This window comes from Macaca fascicularis, chromosome 2, assembly GCF_037993035.2.
Source record: "Macaca fascicularis isolate 582-1 chromosome 2, T2T-MFA8v1.1".
Taxonomy (NCBI): Eukaryota; Metazoa; Chordata; class Mammalia; order Primates; family Cercopithecidae; genus Macaca; species Macaca fascicularis.
The window spans coordinates 29,968,876-29,986,924 of record NC_088376.1 but is presented as its reverse complement, the minus strand read 5'-3'; the positions used below and the strand labels follow the sequence as shown (position 1 = coordinate 29,986,924).

The 18,049-nt window shown below is 35.3% G+C and overlaps 1 protein-coding gene across 24 annotated transcripts in view; it reads right to left on the bottom strand.

Moving 5' to 3' along the window:
• SATB1 (SATB homeobox 1) overlaps positions 1–18,049 on the bottom strand; it is a 100,122-nt gene that overhangs the window by 52,525 nt on the left and 29,548 nt on the right. For all 24 annotated transcript variants that reach the window (XM_065539868.1, XM_074030910.1, XM_074030917.1 and 21 more), the window contains one exon: positions 17,375–17,498. In XM_065539868.1, the coding sequence (XP_065395940.1) occupies positions 17,375–17,498 (124 nt within the window). The remainder of the gene's footprint in view (positions 1–17,374; positions 17,499–18,049) is intronic.

Below are 18,049 nucleotides of genomic sequence, written 5' to 3'. Positions count from 1 at the left end.
AGGTTAACTGATCGTATTTGAGAAGAAACAAACTATTCACAGAGATCCTTTATCAAGAGAAAAACATTCTGCAATCTTATTACTGGCTTCATGAATAGTAAAGCTTAAGTTCTGAATTTCAAACTGATTATAAAAATTTTAAATTTATACATTTCATGCTTCTCAATTTCTCAAGGATACCACAAAACCATGACCTACTGTGACTTTTCTTTATCCTGCTTTTAATAAATGCTCTGAAAACAGTGTCAGCTCTTTAACACACAAAAATGAAGAAAGACATGATTTTAATGTATTACTAAGTAGGGGTTTTTTTAAAAAATGAAGAAAAACATGATTTTAATACTAGGAGGATTTTTTAAAAAATCTTTTTCAATCTTCCCAGCAAATTTTGGTTATGTTAATTTCAAGGACTAAATTCATGGTCCATTTTAACCCGTTACCCATATTCTATAGTAACAGCTAACTTAACTTCCTACCGAGTCTTAGGAGTAAGATTTTGCAGCACCAATCTATCCCTCAACCCTATTTGCAGAAACAGAACTCACATTTTAGACATCAGTTGGTCTATTGTGAAACAGTTTATAGAAGGCAGCACTGTTCAAAAGGCAGTGAGCAACCAGAAAAGCCAGTTTGGGGAAAAAGTATTTTTACATAATTATCTTCTTTAAGTTACCTCTAATGTAAAGCTCTTTCAGTTATTATTCATTCTCCTGACATCCACCATCAGTGTTAATTCTGTAGCATGCACACATTTCCGGAATATGTAAATTTGGGGGATCTCTAAAGAACTTCCAGTGAAGGATAAGCTGGAGTCGCATTATTTATGTAAAACAGAGCTATCTTTCCTAAGAGGCACTGTGATATCTTTTTTTTTTTTTGACACTTTCTACTTTATAGTCATTTTCACATTTTATATCTCTAAAAAGACATTCTTAATGTGTTCATGATGCTCTGCCATTAATCCAATAGCTTGCAATTTCACTAAGAGCCTCCCACAGTCCACAGTGTAAAAAGACACTTAGCAAAGTTGCCAAAACCAGAGCCAGAAGATTACCTGATCTGTCAGCTTCAATCTCACTTACTCTCTTGTAATAAGGGATCAATAAAGTCAGACACTAATAAAAACTATTGAGATCGCTGATGGATAATGGTGATTCTTCTGCAAATGGATGACAGCTGATGTTCTTCCACTCTGGTCCAATTTTTTAAAAAATTATTACTCTTTATCTAGATATTCTGGCAGTTTCTTAAATGTTAATATAATAATACACATAAGTTTTAGATGTGGTTTATGTTTTACTTTTTAGAAGTGTATAGAATATCCAAATTTTGCTGAGGTTTTTGAAAAACATCCAGTCTACTTCAGTTTGCCAACAGTTCTATATATGAAATTTGCTCTTTGCTGCACACCTACTATATGCCTGGCTGGTACTAAGGATGCAAAGATGGCAGAGGCATCTGCCTACAAAGATGAGGCACCTGTCATCCAAAGATGGCAGACAGCCTCTGCCTACAAGAAGTTTACTATCCATTAAGAACACAGATATGTAAATAGATCATCTCAACTTAATGTGATTTGTATATCAACAGTGGAAAACGTAGGGGATGATGGAAGGAAGAAGAATCCATGGTGTGTGTGTGAAAAAATGTCTTAAATATTATAAAACTAGACCCTATATGTAATAGTGCTATACAGTTTATTATTATCCATACATGGAAAATAATATCCATATATGCATCATCGTCAAAACTTCCCCCTACCCTACTTAACCCTAAATTGGTAGGTTCTGGGCTTAAGTGCTTTTTTGTCACATGGTGTATGCTTAGGAAACTCTGATTAATGTAAATAATAGCCTAAGCAAGACTTAAATCAAAAAGCTAATTCATAACTAATAATGCATGACAAAGCAACTTTTTGGATTCCCTATCCTTCTGTGCTTTTGAGTGACTAGGAAATATTTCCTAATTCAGGCAACTTGGAGTCATGTCTGATTTTATTGGACAATATGAAATAATCTGTCCAATTAGATTGCTCATATAGTCACTTCATGAGAAGGATGTGTGGGCGTGTCTGTGTGTGTGTTTCAGGTGGTAAAATTCCTACTAAAGGCTTAGGCATAGCATTGGAATAGACCAGTCAGCCGGTTTCAATGGCAGGAAAGAGACTGCAGAATTTTGTGGTGCACATGGCATTTGAAAAATCATATTCAATAGTGTAATCTTAAATTTAGAATATCAGGAAAAAAACACCTATTGTTTTGATAACACAAATAAAAGAAAGTCATGATTGGTAATATTTTCCTAGGTGGTGGGACGTACAGATAGTAGGCCAAGTTCCACATCAGAAAGGCTTGGGACTCTTGCGTCACTTAAAAGGAGATACTGGTTTAAAAAGACTGCACTAAGCTGTGAGTTCACACAGGTCTGGGGCACCATATTATTTTCTAGCTCAATGCCTGGCACATAATAAAATAAACACTAAATGTTCATCTGACAAAACAGAATAGAAATAAACACACATTCAAGTGAGGATGTGTCACACCCTGGTAGCATGACCTTGGGTCAAACAGTTGACCATTCCATCACAACTTCCCATGCTAAATGGGAATGGTAATAGCATATACCTCATGGAGTTGTTCTGAGAATTCATCCATTCAGGCATTTAAAAAATTCATTTAGCATATACTTATATTCTACCATGTGCCAAGCACTGGGCAACTCGCTAGGAAAATGACTTGAAGAGACATAGTATCTGCCCTTGGACAGACAATAAATAATAGATGTGATACAATTAGCACAGAGCCTGTAACATATTATGTATAAACTGAAGAGATGTTAATTACTATGACAACCCTCTGCCTCCTCCTCATCACTGGGCTTTCATTATATGATCACATTTCACATCAGGTGACTATGCTTTAAATATCAAAGGAGTATCAGATAAAAGTTTCAAATGATACACAGCATTTTGAGTCTTTTTAATGTAGAATAAAGTATACTGATTAAATTATTAAGTTCCAAGTTGGGTCAAGGAATAGTAAGGGAGAACACCAAAGGGAAATATTTCATTTCTTCTCATACTCCAATTTGGTGGTGTTTTCTGAAGCTGGCCTATATCTGGTAGAAAGCATCAAGAAGGAATACCACTCCTCTGGCTTGGATGCATGACCCACGCCCTCTTCCATCTCTAGCTAACAGCTGCTCATCCTTCAGGATACATCCTGGGCATCCTTGCTTCCATGAGGCCTTTCCTAACTTCCCAAACCTCCTGCACTAGAGCACTCATCCTGCTGTTTATTTTGCACTGGACTGTGGGCCTTAGGTCTCATCTCAATACATTCTGGATTCATCAGGGGGCTGGACACAAACTAGGTGATCATTAAAAAGGGTTACTGAAACAAGCCACCAGAAATCCTCTTCCCCTTTTTTCTTCCCCTTAAAGGTCAAAGATAATGGCAGCTTAACTGTGACACGAATCTTTCAAATCCATCGCTTTGGCTGTCGTGATAGAAATCATAGTTTCAAGAACCTTTGTTCACTAATTTGCAAGAGATCCCTTCCCAGGTTTTTCAAAATACATCCACACAGATGTCTCGGAAGTTGCAGTGCTCGGTGGTTATGTTATTCCAGTTCTCTCTCTGTGTCTATTTATATGAGCTATCCAAAGCACTTTGAAAAAGACACAACTTGTATGGCAAGTTTCCTATTCAGTGGCTGGTCTGTATAAAACATCAATGTTCACAGAATAAAATAAACCAACCGACAAAACTCAGTCGGTTGAAATCCCAAGTTCAAATGCTACACGGTGTACCAACCAATAAACAGGCCACAGTTTCCAGTGTTGGGAAATACAATTTCAAAGTCGGCAGAAATTGGCTGTGGGTCTCATAACCCCAGTGTGACACAATATTCTCATCCTAGGAGCCAAGTTGTAAGCTTTTCTAAGATCCATAAAGCACATGTCTACTCCCTATGAGGAGCTTCGGTTCTTTCTGAGAGTCTGCTGAAGTTCCGATCTGAAAGAATGCCATCTTCACAGAAACCCCAGTACTCTAGAATGATACCATCTGCCACAGGCTGAGCTTCCTTTTCAGCCAAATACATTATTTATAACCTTTCTAATTGTGAAAAGGTAAGGGTGGAATTTTTCTAAAGCCTAACTTAAAGATAGATAGAACATTCTGAACCTTTGCTCTAAAATACTCTAGCTCTTTCAAATTTGAAAAACAAAAACCACAAGGAATCGGTTGAGGTTACATAATTTTTCAAAAAATTATATTCTTTTAAACCCCTGCTACAATATCATATGTACTGTAGTTATATATTTTTAACACGTTTAAAAAATGAAGGAAGATTGTTTTATTTTTTTACTTGTTCATCTTAGTAGCCAACGAAGGAGTTTTGAGAGAGGTGAGCCCTTCTCAAAAAAAGATTCATCAGCTGGGGAAAGGCAGTGATCTGATTACCCTTAAAATTGCTTTGTTGTGCCTTTAACAACAACCAAAAAAAACCACCCCAAAACAATGCTAATCAGGTTATTCAATCATTTAAACCAAAACTGTTCATGCTTTTCTGCCAAATCAACCAACCACAGCAAAATCTGTTATCTCTGATTGCTCAGCTTCCAGTCAAAAAACAGTTAACCCCCACTATACCAAAAGTTTTCCAAAATACCCTCAGAGCTCTGCATGCTCATAGAAAATAAAGAGAAAACCATGTCAGCTTTAAAGGGTAATTGGAGTGCTGTACCATATTTGCATATTACAATATACCCTAATAAACTAAACAGCCTGTACAGGAAGCCAGCAGCTTCCTAGTATGACATATGATCTACATACTTGCTTTTTGTGCACTACTTTAAAAAAAAAAAAAAAAACCCAGGACTGTGATATCATGATCAAAACTTACCAAGGACTAGCTGATGGCTTAGCTGAGGTGGGGAGGAGGTAGCAAAAGCATCTACAAAATGGTGGTTCACCCATGTTTAAAGCTTTCAGGCTCCATCAGCAGAGAGGGCAAGGGCTACAACATCTTATTTACACAATTATCTAAATACGATTAAACAGCTGATGGACAAATATTAAACTGGAAAATGTATAGTCATTTTAGCTTAATGTAATCCTCTTTCTGTAAACACCCAAGATGATTTTTTTCAACCAGAACAGTCCTGACATCTCATAAGCCTAAGGGTGAATAGCAAGAGATTGTTTTTGATAGTTATAAATATTCAAAAGACATGCAGACCATCTGCTTTCATAATACAGGTAAAGCAAGACTGAAATGGTGACTGCTGTATAAAAATGATTCTTTTAACAAAGTCTTCCTCTCCTTGAAAACTATAAAGACAGATGTCAAAAACTGTTTACACAGAGCAATCAGGAGCGTGCAAAATGTAATATTCCTTTTACACACAGTGCTTGCTAAAGAGATTTTTTTTTCTTTTTCTTCCCATCTGTGTGTTGCAACACATTTCTACAAGTTAAAAACATTTTTTTCAAACAGAGATCTCATGAATACCCAAAAACATGCTATCTGGTTTCTGAATGCTAATTAATTTCAACTAAGGAATCTGAATATCTTTTTTCTGTAGGAAGGAATGTATGTTTTGAATTGGAATACTCTAGAGAGACAGCAAGGGAAATAATCTTGCACAGGTTTTATTCTATAAGGAGAATTTCATGGTTCTACCTTGTTTATAATACGTATCTGTTATGTCCGTGCTTTAAATGAAAGCACATCATTCCTAATGTCTTTGGCACGAAGTCTAAAATAATTGTTTTCTGAAATAAATGGCTGCACAATGCAAAATGTGTCTTTAAAAAACCTTTAACTTCTCAGTCTGTGCATGGTGATGTGTAAAGCCCTATAGTTAATTTTCAGGGATGGAACACTAATCTTGACAGTAACCTTTTAATGTATTGTATTAATGGCGCAAAGGCATTAAGCACCTTTTTGTAATTTTCAATAAAATGAGCATTTACTGAACACTCTGTCAAACTACTGGCTTTTATTATTTTATATTTTTATTTTTTGAGACGTGAAACTTCATACATTCTAATCTCCCACCCTTTTGTCCTGACTACCTATGGCCTGATTTTTTACAGCAGCTTTTTATCTGGCCGAGGAAAATTCAAAGGTCAAACTTTAACTTCACATCAACTCCACATTCAAATACAATTTTCACAGGAATTCCTCGTAAATGAGGTTTTCTTTTAATCTCAAAGGACACCAAATACTACAAACAAGCTCCAAGAGGCATCGTATGAGATATGATATATTGACAAGAAATGAATTTGTTGAAAATTAACAGGTAGCTCCCATCTGGTATTTTGGGGGTGGGAAGGACGGGGAATGGGCTTCAGTTTATGAGAGCGAATGGCAGGATTTCTAAGTGTAATATTCTGTTTGTGCTTGTTAGCTTCTGTTTCCCAAATCTTTCCCTCTGGATCCTCTATTGCTTTTTAAGCTATTCTCTTGGGAGATACAACTGGGGCATATTTGGAATCTCAATTTGTTGAGAAGAGACTAATCACTTCTAAATTTTACTTAAACTCCAGTTGTCATAGTTATGGCTCTTGCCATCTTGATCAATCCTAGTGCCTGAAAATGGCATTTTCATACAAAGTAACCCTGGCACATTGCTAAAATTGGAAACTCAGTACAAAGCTCCAAAGGAATACAAAAGGAAGCACAAAGAGAACACATCCAATTCTATTTTATTTTCCTACTATATTTCCTAAAGATGGAAATGTGATCATATCAAAGCACAGAAATTTTATTGATTTAAATACTCGATTCATAACTTTTAAAGAAAATGTTGGTTCACAGTTTACATGGCTCTTCCCATAAAGTAAATTATATAATGCCCAGATAATATGTTCTGACCAGATTCTCTATTCTGCCCTTTTGTATAAGTACCTAGCCAGACCTTTCTTATCACACTGAAACCTTACTCAAACCAAATGAATATATTGGTAAATAGCTTAAACTATAAAATATTTTTAAAAGGTATATTAAGTGCATGTAATATTCCAAATTAACTGCACACAGGAGCTGTAACAGGAAGGGAACTGAACTAGATAATCTCCAACGTCTCCTCTTAACAGCTTTAAAAGTCTATGAAATCTGTATGTCTTCTCAAACAGAGGGACTAAAGAAGATTCAATTGTAACGCACATTATTCATTCTCAGGTACTCACTGTGCAAATGTCTCCAACTAGAGTCTTATTTTTTAGGAAGGTTACGGCCCCACTGACATCCTGCTTATGACTACTTAAAATATACTCATTATTAAGTTAAATATTATGTTATATCCAAATAGAATTTTCACAAGTTTTTCATTAGATAAATATGAATCCAAAGAGTTTTATTTGATTTTATTGCAAAAACTGTTTCCTGATTCTGAATCTTAGGCACTACAGTATACCAATGTACCCATTTGAGAAATCTCTTTCTCTGATGCCCTTGTGTGGTTAAATCACTCATCCTCTCTAGAGATTAAAATGTCTAGTACCTGTACTTAGAAATAGAAGAAAAAAAAGATACCAAATTCGTGTTAAGTTCCAGAGGTCCTAAATAGAACCTTTTTTAAAAAACAAACAAACAAACAAAAAAACCTTAAACCACAGAGCGAAAACAAGAACTAAAGTACTTCGAGCAATTCATTTTCCAAAAGTAAATATTAGAATTAGGTTCTGTAACTCTTTACAGGAGACGTTATGTTCCCTATTGCATTCCTTCTGTACATGAGCATATTAGATTTTTAAGCCATACTGCCTAAAAATTGGGGGTAAAATATCTCCTGGCTTTTAGCTATTTATGGGGTCACAGAACTAACTTTGGAAATTACATAAAACCTATGAAAGCTGTCCCCCATGCATTCTCAAAACTGGCTTATAATCTCAGGGTCTGCATAAAACCTTAGAGCAGATTGTGGGGTCCATGGACCCCACTCAGCTCTGATCCAAGACTTCACAGATGACTGAGGGCTAAACCACAGCTTTGATTTCTGTGTTTTATTCATCGTTGTTAGCTTTCAGATAAGACTTCCCATGTCTACCAGATAAATATAAACCAATGTCACCTCTGGATTAGATCATAAAGAAAAATCAAATTAATCTGGCTTCATCTCAATCAATATTATGAAAATCCTTCACAGTATAGGAAAATGCCATCCTCTGGTAATCGTCTCATTAGAAGTTATGGTGAAATGAGAAAAATGTGTTGGAATGGGTTGTAAATCATATAATAAAGAGCTCCATCCATCACTAAACATGTGTTTTCCAGGCTGAGCTGGTGATCATGCTTAGAAGGTGGACAAACCAAGTCCCTAAGGCCCATTATGGAATGGCTGAACAGTTATCTACACTTGCAGCTCTCTCTAAATTCAGGTGACTCTAGACCTTTACACAGATGACTTTAAAACACTGTATGTTGATAGCCTTAAATGGAGTCTCTTAGGCCAAATGTAGACTTTAGAACACAACTGAGGAATGGACATTGTAAGTGAACACGGGGTGATACTGTTAACATTTCCGTACTGGCAATGTCAGCATCTTTGTAAATTATCTGTTATTGAAAATTTCCCATTTTACTCTTGAATATGAGAAGAAAATAAACAAATAAAAATAACAGTAAAGAAGAGTGGGTCTCAAATACAATGCAACTGAGACAAAATGAAAATTATTAGCCAGGCGGAAATACATGTACCATTGTGGAAGAAAAATTTAAAAATTAAAAAATGCTGCATATGTTTTTAAAGCTTGTTCTTAACTGTGATGTATAATTAGGTCTTTTTAAGCATTCAGACCTCTGAGTTCCCTGTAACTCCAAGGCTACTGTTGTGCTTACAAACGTGTAAGTTTAGTACACATATTCATGAACATTATCAAACATATAAAAGCATGAGACAGCTTGGAATGTCAGTAGGTTTTCTTAAGAGAAAAATTCAGAAGTGATTTGTTCTTTGTTAGGTAAAAATACAGAATTAAGTATAACAGAAAAATATTTCATGAGATAGGATACTGTAGATAAAAGTATCTATAGAGTACTATTAATACAACCACTGATGTGCTATATTGGTTTATGAAATAAACATCTGCAAATCCTACAAGGTTAAGTCTGACGAATATTCCCGAGTTCCTACTGTGTGTCAGGATCTATGACAGTGATGAATACAACTTAGTTCCTTTGGGACAGTCAATTACAGTGCACACAGACAGCCTAGTTAGTCCACAGACTATTTCAAAACAATGTGGAAAATGCTACGATGGGCACATAAGGAGAGGACAGAACCTTGGGTGCTGGGAGTACAGGCGAGGTTAGTTAATGGAAAAGATACTGGCAAAAGCTCACCTCTTGATAACGGTCCCATCTTTATTCTACTTGACATTGTCTAGTCTAGGGTCTCATATTTGCTAAACTTCCAGATCGATTTATTTAAAGTACAAGCTTCAGTCTTCCACTTCCATTTTAAAATACGTCATAACTTTATAATGATTGCAAGTGTTCCTTAATGTTGAGTTTGAGTTATAATATAGTCCTTTAATTTTTTCACAAATGAAAAGTATTTGGTTGTTTTCACTAAAAATGAAGATTGCACCAAAATCTTCCATGTAGCCAGAGAGTTACTTAGACCATGTGGCATGTGCAAGTGGGATTTCAAACTCTCAATGCCCACATTTTAGAAAAACAACTAGTTATGGCACACTTTAGGACTGAAAACTGTTCTAAATGTTTTCTAAGTACCAGCTCATTTAATTCTCAAAACAAGACTGAGAAATTGGTACTATTATCTTCCTACTTGACAGATGAGAAAATTGAGTCATGGAGTCAGCTGCCCAAGCTTATATAGCTGGCCACAGCAGAACTCACATTCCTGATTCCTACAATGCTGGGAGCTAATTAAAGGGATGCTAGAGAGCAATGACAAACAAAAACACACAAAAAGTAACAGAATGAATTGTTGAAGAAACGCCATTACTCTAAAGAAATAGTCCCATTAAAAAGTAAAAAGAAAACTGGATCAAGCTGTGTCATATGTTATCATAACCCAGGAGTTTCAACACAGAGAAGAGTCTCATTGCGACATTTCACAAAGTTAATACTTGTTACATTTCTGAACTGCCTTGGAACAAATACCAGGTGGACAGTAAAATGGGACAAGCCTGAGACGGTGGTATCCAGTAATGAAGTATCATGTCTTGTTATTCAGATAAGAATGTGATCTCAAATAGTGCTAGCAATTAAAAACTTTACTCTTTTCTTAACTTCCAACCTATCAACTGGTTTGCATCTTCAACCTGAGTCAACTAGATTAGCATTTCTATGGGAAAATATTACAATAGAAAATAATCAATTTTTTTTAAGACAGAAAGATGATGATGAAAGAGAACAAAGTTTCAGAGTAAGAATGAGAGAAAAGGACTGCTAAAGAAGTCAGCGAGCCACCTTCTCTGCCATGAGGAATTCTGCAACCTTATGAACTGTCCATGGTGAAACTCCAGCACCCCATAAGACTGCATATTAGAGCACAATGCAATCTTATATTTCTGAAGCGCCCTTCAAGCAAGCATCCCAGGGTGCTTTACAATCATTATGAGTTAAAATTAAAACTGAAGCACACACAATTCCTAATAGAATCATTTTAAAAATGCTAAACAGAACAAATAACTTTTAAGTCTAGATTTAAAAGTCCCAACAGCCAGAGCGTTCCTTGCTTCAATTGGCAATGAGCTGCAGAACCAGGGCTGAGGCTCTCCTCTGTTATGTTAAAGGCTCTCTTATGTTTTTTATACTCAGAGCACGTTATAATCAAGCAGTTTCCAACGAAAGACGGGGAAATTGAGTTCGTGTATCTGTTTGTTTTGATTATCTGGATTTTTTTTTTTTTTTGGAGTGGGGGGTTGTTTATGAGTTTGCCCAAATCTGGCATGAAATGAAGCAGATCTATAAAGCAAATCCAGATAGAGCCCAATTTGAAGTTTCAGTAGTAATTGAGGAAAAAAGATGTCTAAAATATACGCTAAAACTAGTTCTGTTTTAGCAAGAAAATCAGTTTGGTTAGCATGATTTGCCTAAGCTGCTTTTTAAAACCATTAGAAAATAGCATTTAATAGGCTTTCTCTCAGGCCATGTCTACTCCTAAGCCTTGGGAGTATTTATTATTCTAAGCATCAGACAAAAAAAGAGGAAAAATACTCTCAAGATATGGTAATTTTCCTTGCATTAGTGATTTTGAGGTCAAAGGAAACCTGTTCAGATCTGAAACAAGGCACAGGTAAAAAATCTATTAAGTGAAAATAAAGTAGTTACACATTGTTAAGCACTCTCTAAATTGGCATGGCTTAAACTCTTTTATGTTTTACTATTGTGAAAAGATAGTGGCTATAACATATTTGAGATCAATCCATTTTAAGTTAGATGCTTTATTAAGTTTGGCTTTTTTGATTAATATATCTGAAAGGTTACAGAGAGCTAACATCAAGCTACAATAAAATCCTTATGTATCTAAGTCATCTAAAAATGAGCCTGATATATTAGATTCAAAAAGGAAAACTTGCAATTTGGAGGACAATTCTGTTGTAGATTATACATATTATAATATTAACACAGAGCAGACATCTCACTAAGTTGAAAAAGGAACTAGAATGATGTCATGACTGGTTCAAAAGACGAGGCAAAAAAATTATTTGACTTAAGTTTTGCAATTCACACAACTACCCATATAAGACAGGCTTACCATTTCCTTTATGGATCCCACCATTACAGTAATACAATTGCTGAAAAGTGGTCATAATACCCAATTAGTATCAAGTACTTTAGTGCCTGGCAAGGCAGACATTTATAATCTGAGATTCCCATGGTCAGTAGGGTAAAAACTAAGGAAAGTTTTGTAATTTTAAAAAGGAAAGAAGATTCTCTGTAGAGCTTTTCTTCAAAATATATGATGTTTTAACATAAGATAATTTTATACTGGGAAGGGGCAAGTATAAAATCGTCCAGCTCAGCTCAAACAGGAATCATTTTATTTTAAAATGGAGCTGCTCGGAAAAGACTCGTTCATTGGATCAGGCCAGTCTGATGACTGGAGTCTGTATTTTCAAACGGATCTAAGAAATTCATCTGCCCACTATTTCTAATGAAAATGCCTAATGTTATCTTGGGGTTCAAAACAAAGGGCTATTAGCATAATTATGCCTACTGGTCTTGAGGATACGAAAGAATAGGAAAGAGAAATAACTGCACAGAACTATACTGGCAAATCTTCTAGAACGTCCCAAATGCCAAGTTATCCCAAAAGTCAGCTCCTGTCTAGATCACCCGTGATTAGGGGCTTGAAATGACAGCAATGTACTTTTAAAACAAGACAATATACAAACAAAAAATCAAAGACACAAAACCAAAACACGTTAAAGAAAATTTTCAGCAATGAGAATAAATACACTTGCAAAACTACAAGTAGTTATCAGTACTTTAGAAAAATCAAAGTGTATTTATAAAACCTATCCAATTCATCTGAGAGGCTTTCATTTTGTCTTTTTTAAACTTCCTTTATCTGTGGTATGTGATGAAAGGGCTACTTGGTGAAGCTCACAGGCTCTGGGTATGAAGTCTTACTCTTCTGCTTCACCAGCAATGCAGCCATGGACACTCATGTCAACATTCTGTGCCTCAGGTTCCTCATTTAAAAATGGGGATATAAGACTATATCCTACTTAGGGGGACCAAAGGCACTCTCGATACATCAGAAGCACTAAATGAAAGTGTAATACTATTATTTCAACTAATAAGATGTTATATCCTTAACACTACATAGGAAATGGAATGCCTGGCATACGGCAGATTGTCAATACATACTTTTGAATGTATGAATGTGAACAAATTTCATATGTTAGACTCTCACGTGAAATGCAATATATGAACACTGATGCTGGCTATTCTCTTAAGAACGTGATTACTAAAGCTGACTTAAAATTTTAAGAAACATGTTATTTCAGTCCAAAAACTGAAATAAAGTACAGTTTATTAAAAACACATTTATATAACATGATAGATTTGTAATTGTTGCTCCAGTATCATTTATAATCCAGACTGAAAATCAACTAAACACGTACGTGTATTTAATTCCTATGGAAATGACTGTCACATTTCAGGAGAGCAATACTGAAGCTAAGCTTCAGGAGTATGGGGTAGTTTCTTTTTAAAATCTATTTTGCCATTAATAAATAAATTGTCCAACATATTTGAGATCCTAGGATGCTGTGAATAAAAGGAAAATTGGAAAATCACCTTTCTCAATATTACTTCTAAATGTAATGTTCAAATTTAAATTTATTTTATATGTATTTTGCTACTTGAAAATAAAAATAACACTTCTCACCCACTCTATATGACTTGGCTTAAAGATATCTTTTCCAGGTGAGAAATAAGATAGAAAATAATCCAATGCCTTAAAAATGTGAAAGTTGTGACACGTGTGTGTGTGCACGTGCGTGTGTGTATATATGCCCGTGTGTGGTGACAGAGGAAAGGTAAAATTGTGCAAATCAGATCAAGACCTCCATGAAATACTTGACCTAAACATTTTTAGAAGACATTATGCTGGTAGAATAGCTGACCTTTTACTTAACAAAATGGATCTACACTGTATCAGAATGTATATATATTTATCTAGTATTTAAATGCAATTTCTAAAACTCCAGGGAAAATAAGCATCAAAATATAATGTTTTATTATAAATAGAAATGTTTACTTTTTAAATTCCAATTTTTCTCCCAAATCCATATCCTCAAAAGTTTTATGACTACAGGCTTTCTGGTCCCCAAATCAGAATTTATTCTCTCCTTAGCTGCAGTTTAGAATGCAACATTCAACTTATCTAACCACATCCACCGAAAAAAACAAAAGTAACAACAAAACATCTAACCTCAGACCTATAATGAGCTAAGCGTTTCTTATGTCTTAGAACATTTTACAAAAATAAAAAAACACGTGGTACAAAGAATTTAATAAATTAGTGTCAGTCTATTTGGGCAGATTTATGATAGGAAAGTGATAACAGAAATAAAAGTATGAGTTGTAAATCAAACCAAGCCCATTTATGGAATTTCTGCAGCTGGAGAACACCTTATGAATATTAGCAAAGAAAACATTATTGTACCCAAATGTAAATATTCCTTTTTTTTTTTTTTTGAGATGGAGTCTTACTCTGTCACCAGACTAGAGTGCAGTGGTGCGATCTTGGCTCACTGCAACCTCCGCCTCCTGGGTTCAAGTGATTCTCCTGCCTCGGCCTCCCAAGTAGCTAAATCAGCACTTTAAAATTTATCACAGGCAAGGACATAGGCTTAGCAAGTCAGGACTTGTGTTAGTCATTAACCGGCACCGTGATTTTAATCTCCAGGGACACTGGCTCCTTCAACTGTCAAAGGGAGGAGCCTAGGAAGGATAATCCCTTCTGGTTCTAAGAATCCAAGTTCAAATGGACATTTGCTTACCAAGTATTAGACAATCGTCCTAAGAGCACAGGAGGTAGGGCTTATTCAACACCCCAGGCAAAATCCTGGTGGCTCCCCAGTTCCACTCCTCCTAGCCCCTGCTCTATAAAAGGAATTTACCTGCCCACAGGGTGAACTTTCTACTAACCATAATATTTAGGGACCCTGTAGCCATACTTGCTACTGGAGTACTTTATCATATTCAACAAAATAAAACCCTTACTGTACAGTAAAATGTGTACGCTGAATTGCACGCTAAAGGTTGTCTCGCATGAATGAATCAACACTCTATAGGGGAAGAAAGGGCTTAACACTTGGCATTTCTTGGTGTTAGGTCCCATTTTGCACAAGACTGAGGCCATATTTATTTGCTAGGCTTTTTTCACCATGACCATCTTCATCACCAAATCTTAACCATAGGAAAAAGAGTAGTTTTGTCAAACTCGGCATATACTTTGGACATAGGCTTTAGGGAACTTGCATCTCTCATCTTAATAACTCTAGACAGAAAAACATAATAAAGAAGCACAAAGAATACAGTTTATATTGAAAACATTCTGACTGGAGTATCAGATTCATAGAAAAAGAGAAGATGTTCAGCAAAATATAAAATAACTCCCTCATTTAGAGAACAATTTACATTTTTTCATACTGTTAAATATTAAATTAATTTCAAATATTTGCTTTCACTGCTAAACTATGCATAATTTTTAGAAGTTTTTTTAAAGAAAAGAATACTGTAATTATAATTGATGTTGAAATTGTAGCCTAGTTCCATCACTTAATGATTACAGTGAGGTATCCAGCCACAGGAGGCCATGTATCTGCAAACCTCTCTCTACAGAAATTCATCAATGTATGACTCCAAAACCAAGTCCTGAATTACATTTTGTCATTCTACTTAATGTTATAATTGTCTGTATGCAATTCATTTTCTATGATAACATTAAGTAAATTCACAATTCTATTTATAAGTTATAGCGAGGTGGAGTTTATTGGCTGAATGTTGATGTCATTTAACAATTAGTTCTCACTGACTGTATCAATAAATATCTCTACCGACATCCTCTTCTTCAGCTCATAGTAAATGCCTTAAGTCTTCGTCTGAATATGCTTCCACGATCAATGGGACATTTAGTAACATAAAGACACATGCGATTCCAGTACTGGGTGTTTATATTATGTTTTAACTGAGTTTTTAACAAGTTTATTTCTAGATCATCTCAAATTTTCAAATGTTAGCAACCATGTAACATGTTATCTGGAGTTGTCTGCAAAACAAAGTCCCAGAAGTAAGAGTCACCCCTTTATTCTATCATCCTATTGATTTAATTGTGTTTAATTAATTTCAATTATTTTTATTTGATGGTTATAAATTCCTATCCTCTCTATTCCAAGGGTGAGAGAGGGAAGATAGGAGATCAGCTGAAGGTGTAACTGAAATGACAAAAAAGAGTTTTCTCTGAATTGCAAGAAATGGACACTTAGCAATACAGAGAATATATAAACTGTGGCTATAGCTTATTGTAGAAGAATATAGAAAGCTATTAAATATAAACTTAATTCATTTGCTTCATTCCTAAAATTTGTAGCAAATATCAAAGTAAAAATGTTGGATGTAACTTAGCAAATCTGAAATGCATGGAGTTTCTATGAAACAGAAGCACAAAGCCTACAAGATTCCCTTCAAAGGTACCCAATAATCTTCATGAGCCTCATATTAGAAATACATTTTGAGAATATCTGCTACTCAGAATATAGCAGAAATACACTTTGAGATCTCTCAATTGCAGAAATGTTTACAGCAGCGTCATACAGTTCAAGTTCAAATGGCTGAGACTAATATTCAGAATTAAAACTCAAATTAAAAGAAAACATTAAAAATTTGGTAAAAATCTAGTTGGACCAACATTTTAATAATACTGTATCATGGAATGGCCTTAAAATGGGTTTGGGTACTGAGGGGATGACTGTAACATATTATATATTTACATGTGTTACAGTCATCCCCTCAGTACCCAAACCCATTTTAAGCAGCCCTTTAAGAGTAGATTCATGGCATCCTTTTTTTTTTTTATTTGTAATCAGCTGAGTTTCATCAAAAATGATGTTTGACTTTCTGTCTATAAGCAGGTAGGCAGTCTCTATCTAGAGTTTTAGCTGCCCTCCACCAAATTTATTCTAAACAAAGAAATCAAGGAAAATAATTTAAAAATCTTTATTTCATTTCAAATATCCCTGATGGTATGACAGGTATCTCAGAGGGAAAAAAGAAAATTCCACTGAAAAAAAAAAAACAGAAAAGTAGTAAACCAAAGCCACAAAACTGGTCACAAAATCCTAATGAATTAACCACTATTCAACCTTTAGTTAAGGGTAATTATTTTCATAATTATTTGTACTAAAATACTTTTAATTTTTTGGTAATGAATATCCAAGAATTGTACTGTTGTTTTATTCAGATAGCACGGTGAAGTTTTACGCATTCACACTGCCACTGCCATTCCCTCTCACCAAAGCTTTGTGGGATTAGTACCACCTTGACTCTTTCTTCAATAAGGGCATTCAGGAGAATGTAGCCATCATGCTCATAGCACTCAGAAGACAAATCTAAAAATTAGCCAGCGGAGTCTTCCACTGAACTGTTTTTCCTGTAAACAGTCCTTTGGCTCTTTTCCCCAAGGGAGAAAAAGCGTATAGGCTCTGTTCACAACAAATCAGGCATATTTTAAAAGGTCACCAGTGGTCAAGTCACTTTACATTTTTGGCAGATTCTTGCTTCAGATACCAGTTGCTTTAAACCAGGGAGCTCCATCAAACCTCAAATCAGGGTTGCCCATGATGTCTTATTATTTATTACATGCTATGCTAAGTACCTGTGAAAGGGGGCACTCCTTGGCCAACGAACTCTGATTCATATCTTTCAGTAAGTCCTTCAGAGCATTCCTCACTGTGGTGTGCGACCATTGTTCGGGAGGCAAGTCTTCTAGTTTGGGGCAACTATTTGAGACATAGATTAGAAAGGGGATTATTACAAGATTGCATCCCGCTGCAGAACATTCCTTTAAGACAGACAGATTTCATTTTGCGCATCAAACAGATGCATCTGGAGATTGCTCTCGGTCTCCTGATTGTTCCGATTAGTTAATTACTTTATACAACACATCTGCTGTATCGATGCATGAATTATACATCAGCTGCCTGTGGTGGCTATTTTTTCATGTTACTTCTACCTTCCTGCTCTGATGCGCTTGGGAAGACAATTTAAGGTGTACTGCTTTCTCCTGAGCCATCGTGAAAAGCTTTAACGTATTAACCGATTTCCTTTCATTACTCTGTACATACGAATTAAAATCATAAAAAAATAAATAAATAAGATTGTGGTAATAGTGAATAAGACAGTCTTTCACAAAATGTACACAGATGGCACTGTTCATGATATGCAAAAATATTTTTTTCTTAAGTAAACTTTATGTAAAATGCCTTCTTGTAATGCATTATTTAATTGACTAAACGTAAAAAGTCTTCTCTTTTGATAACCTGCACAAACC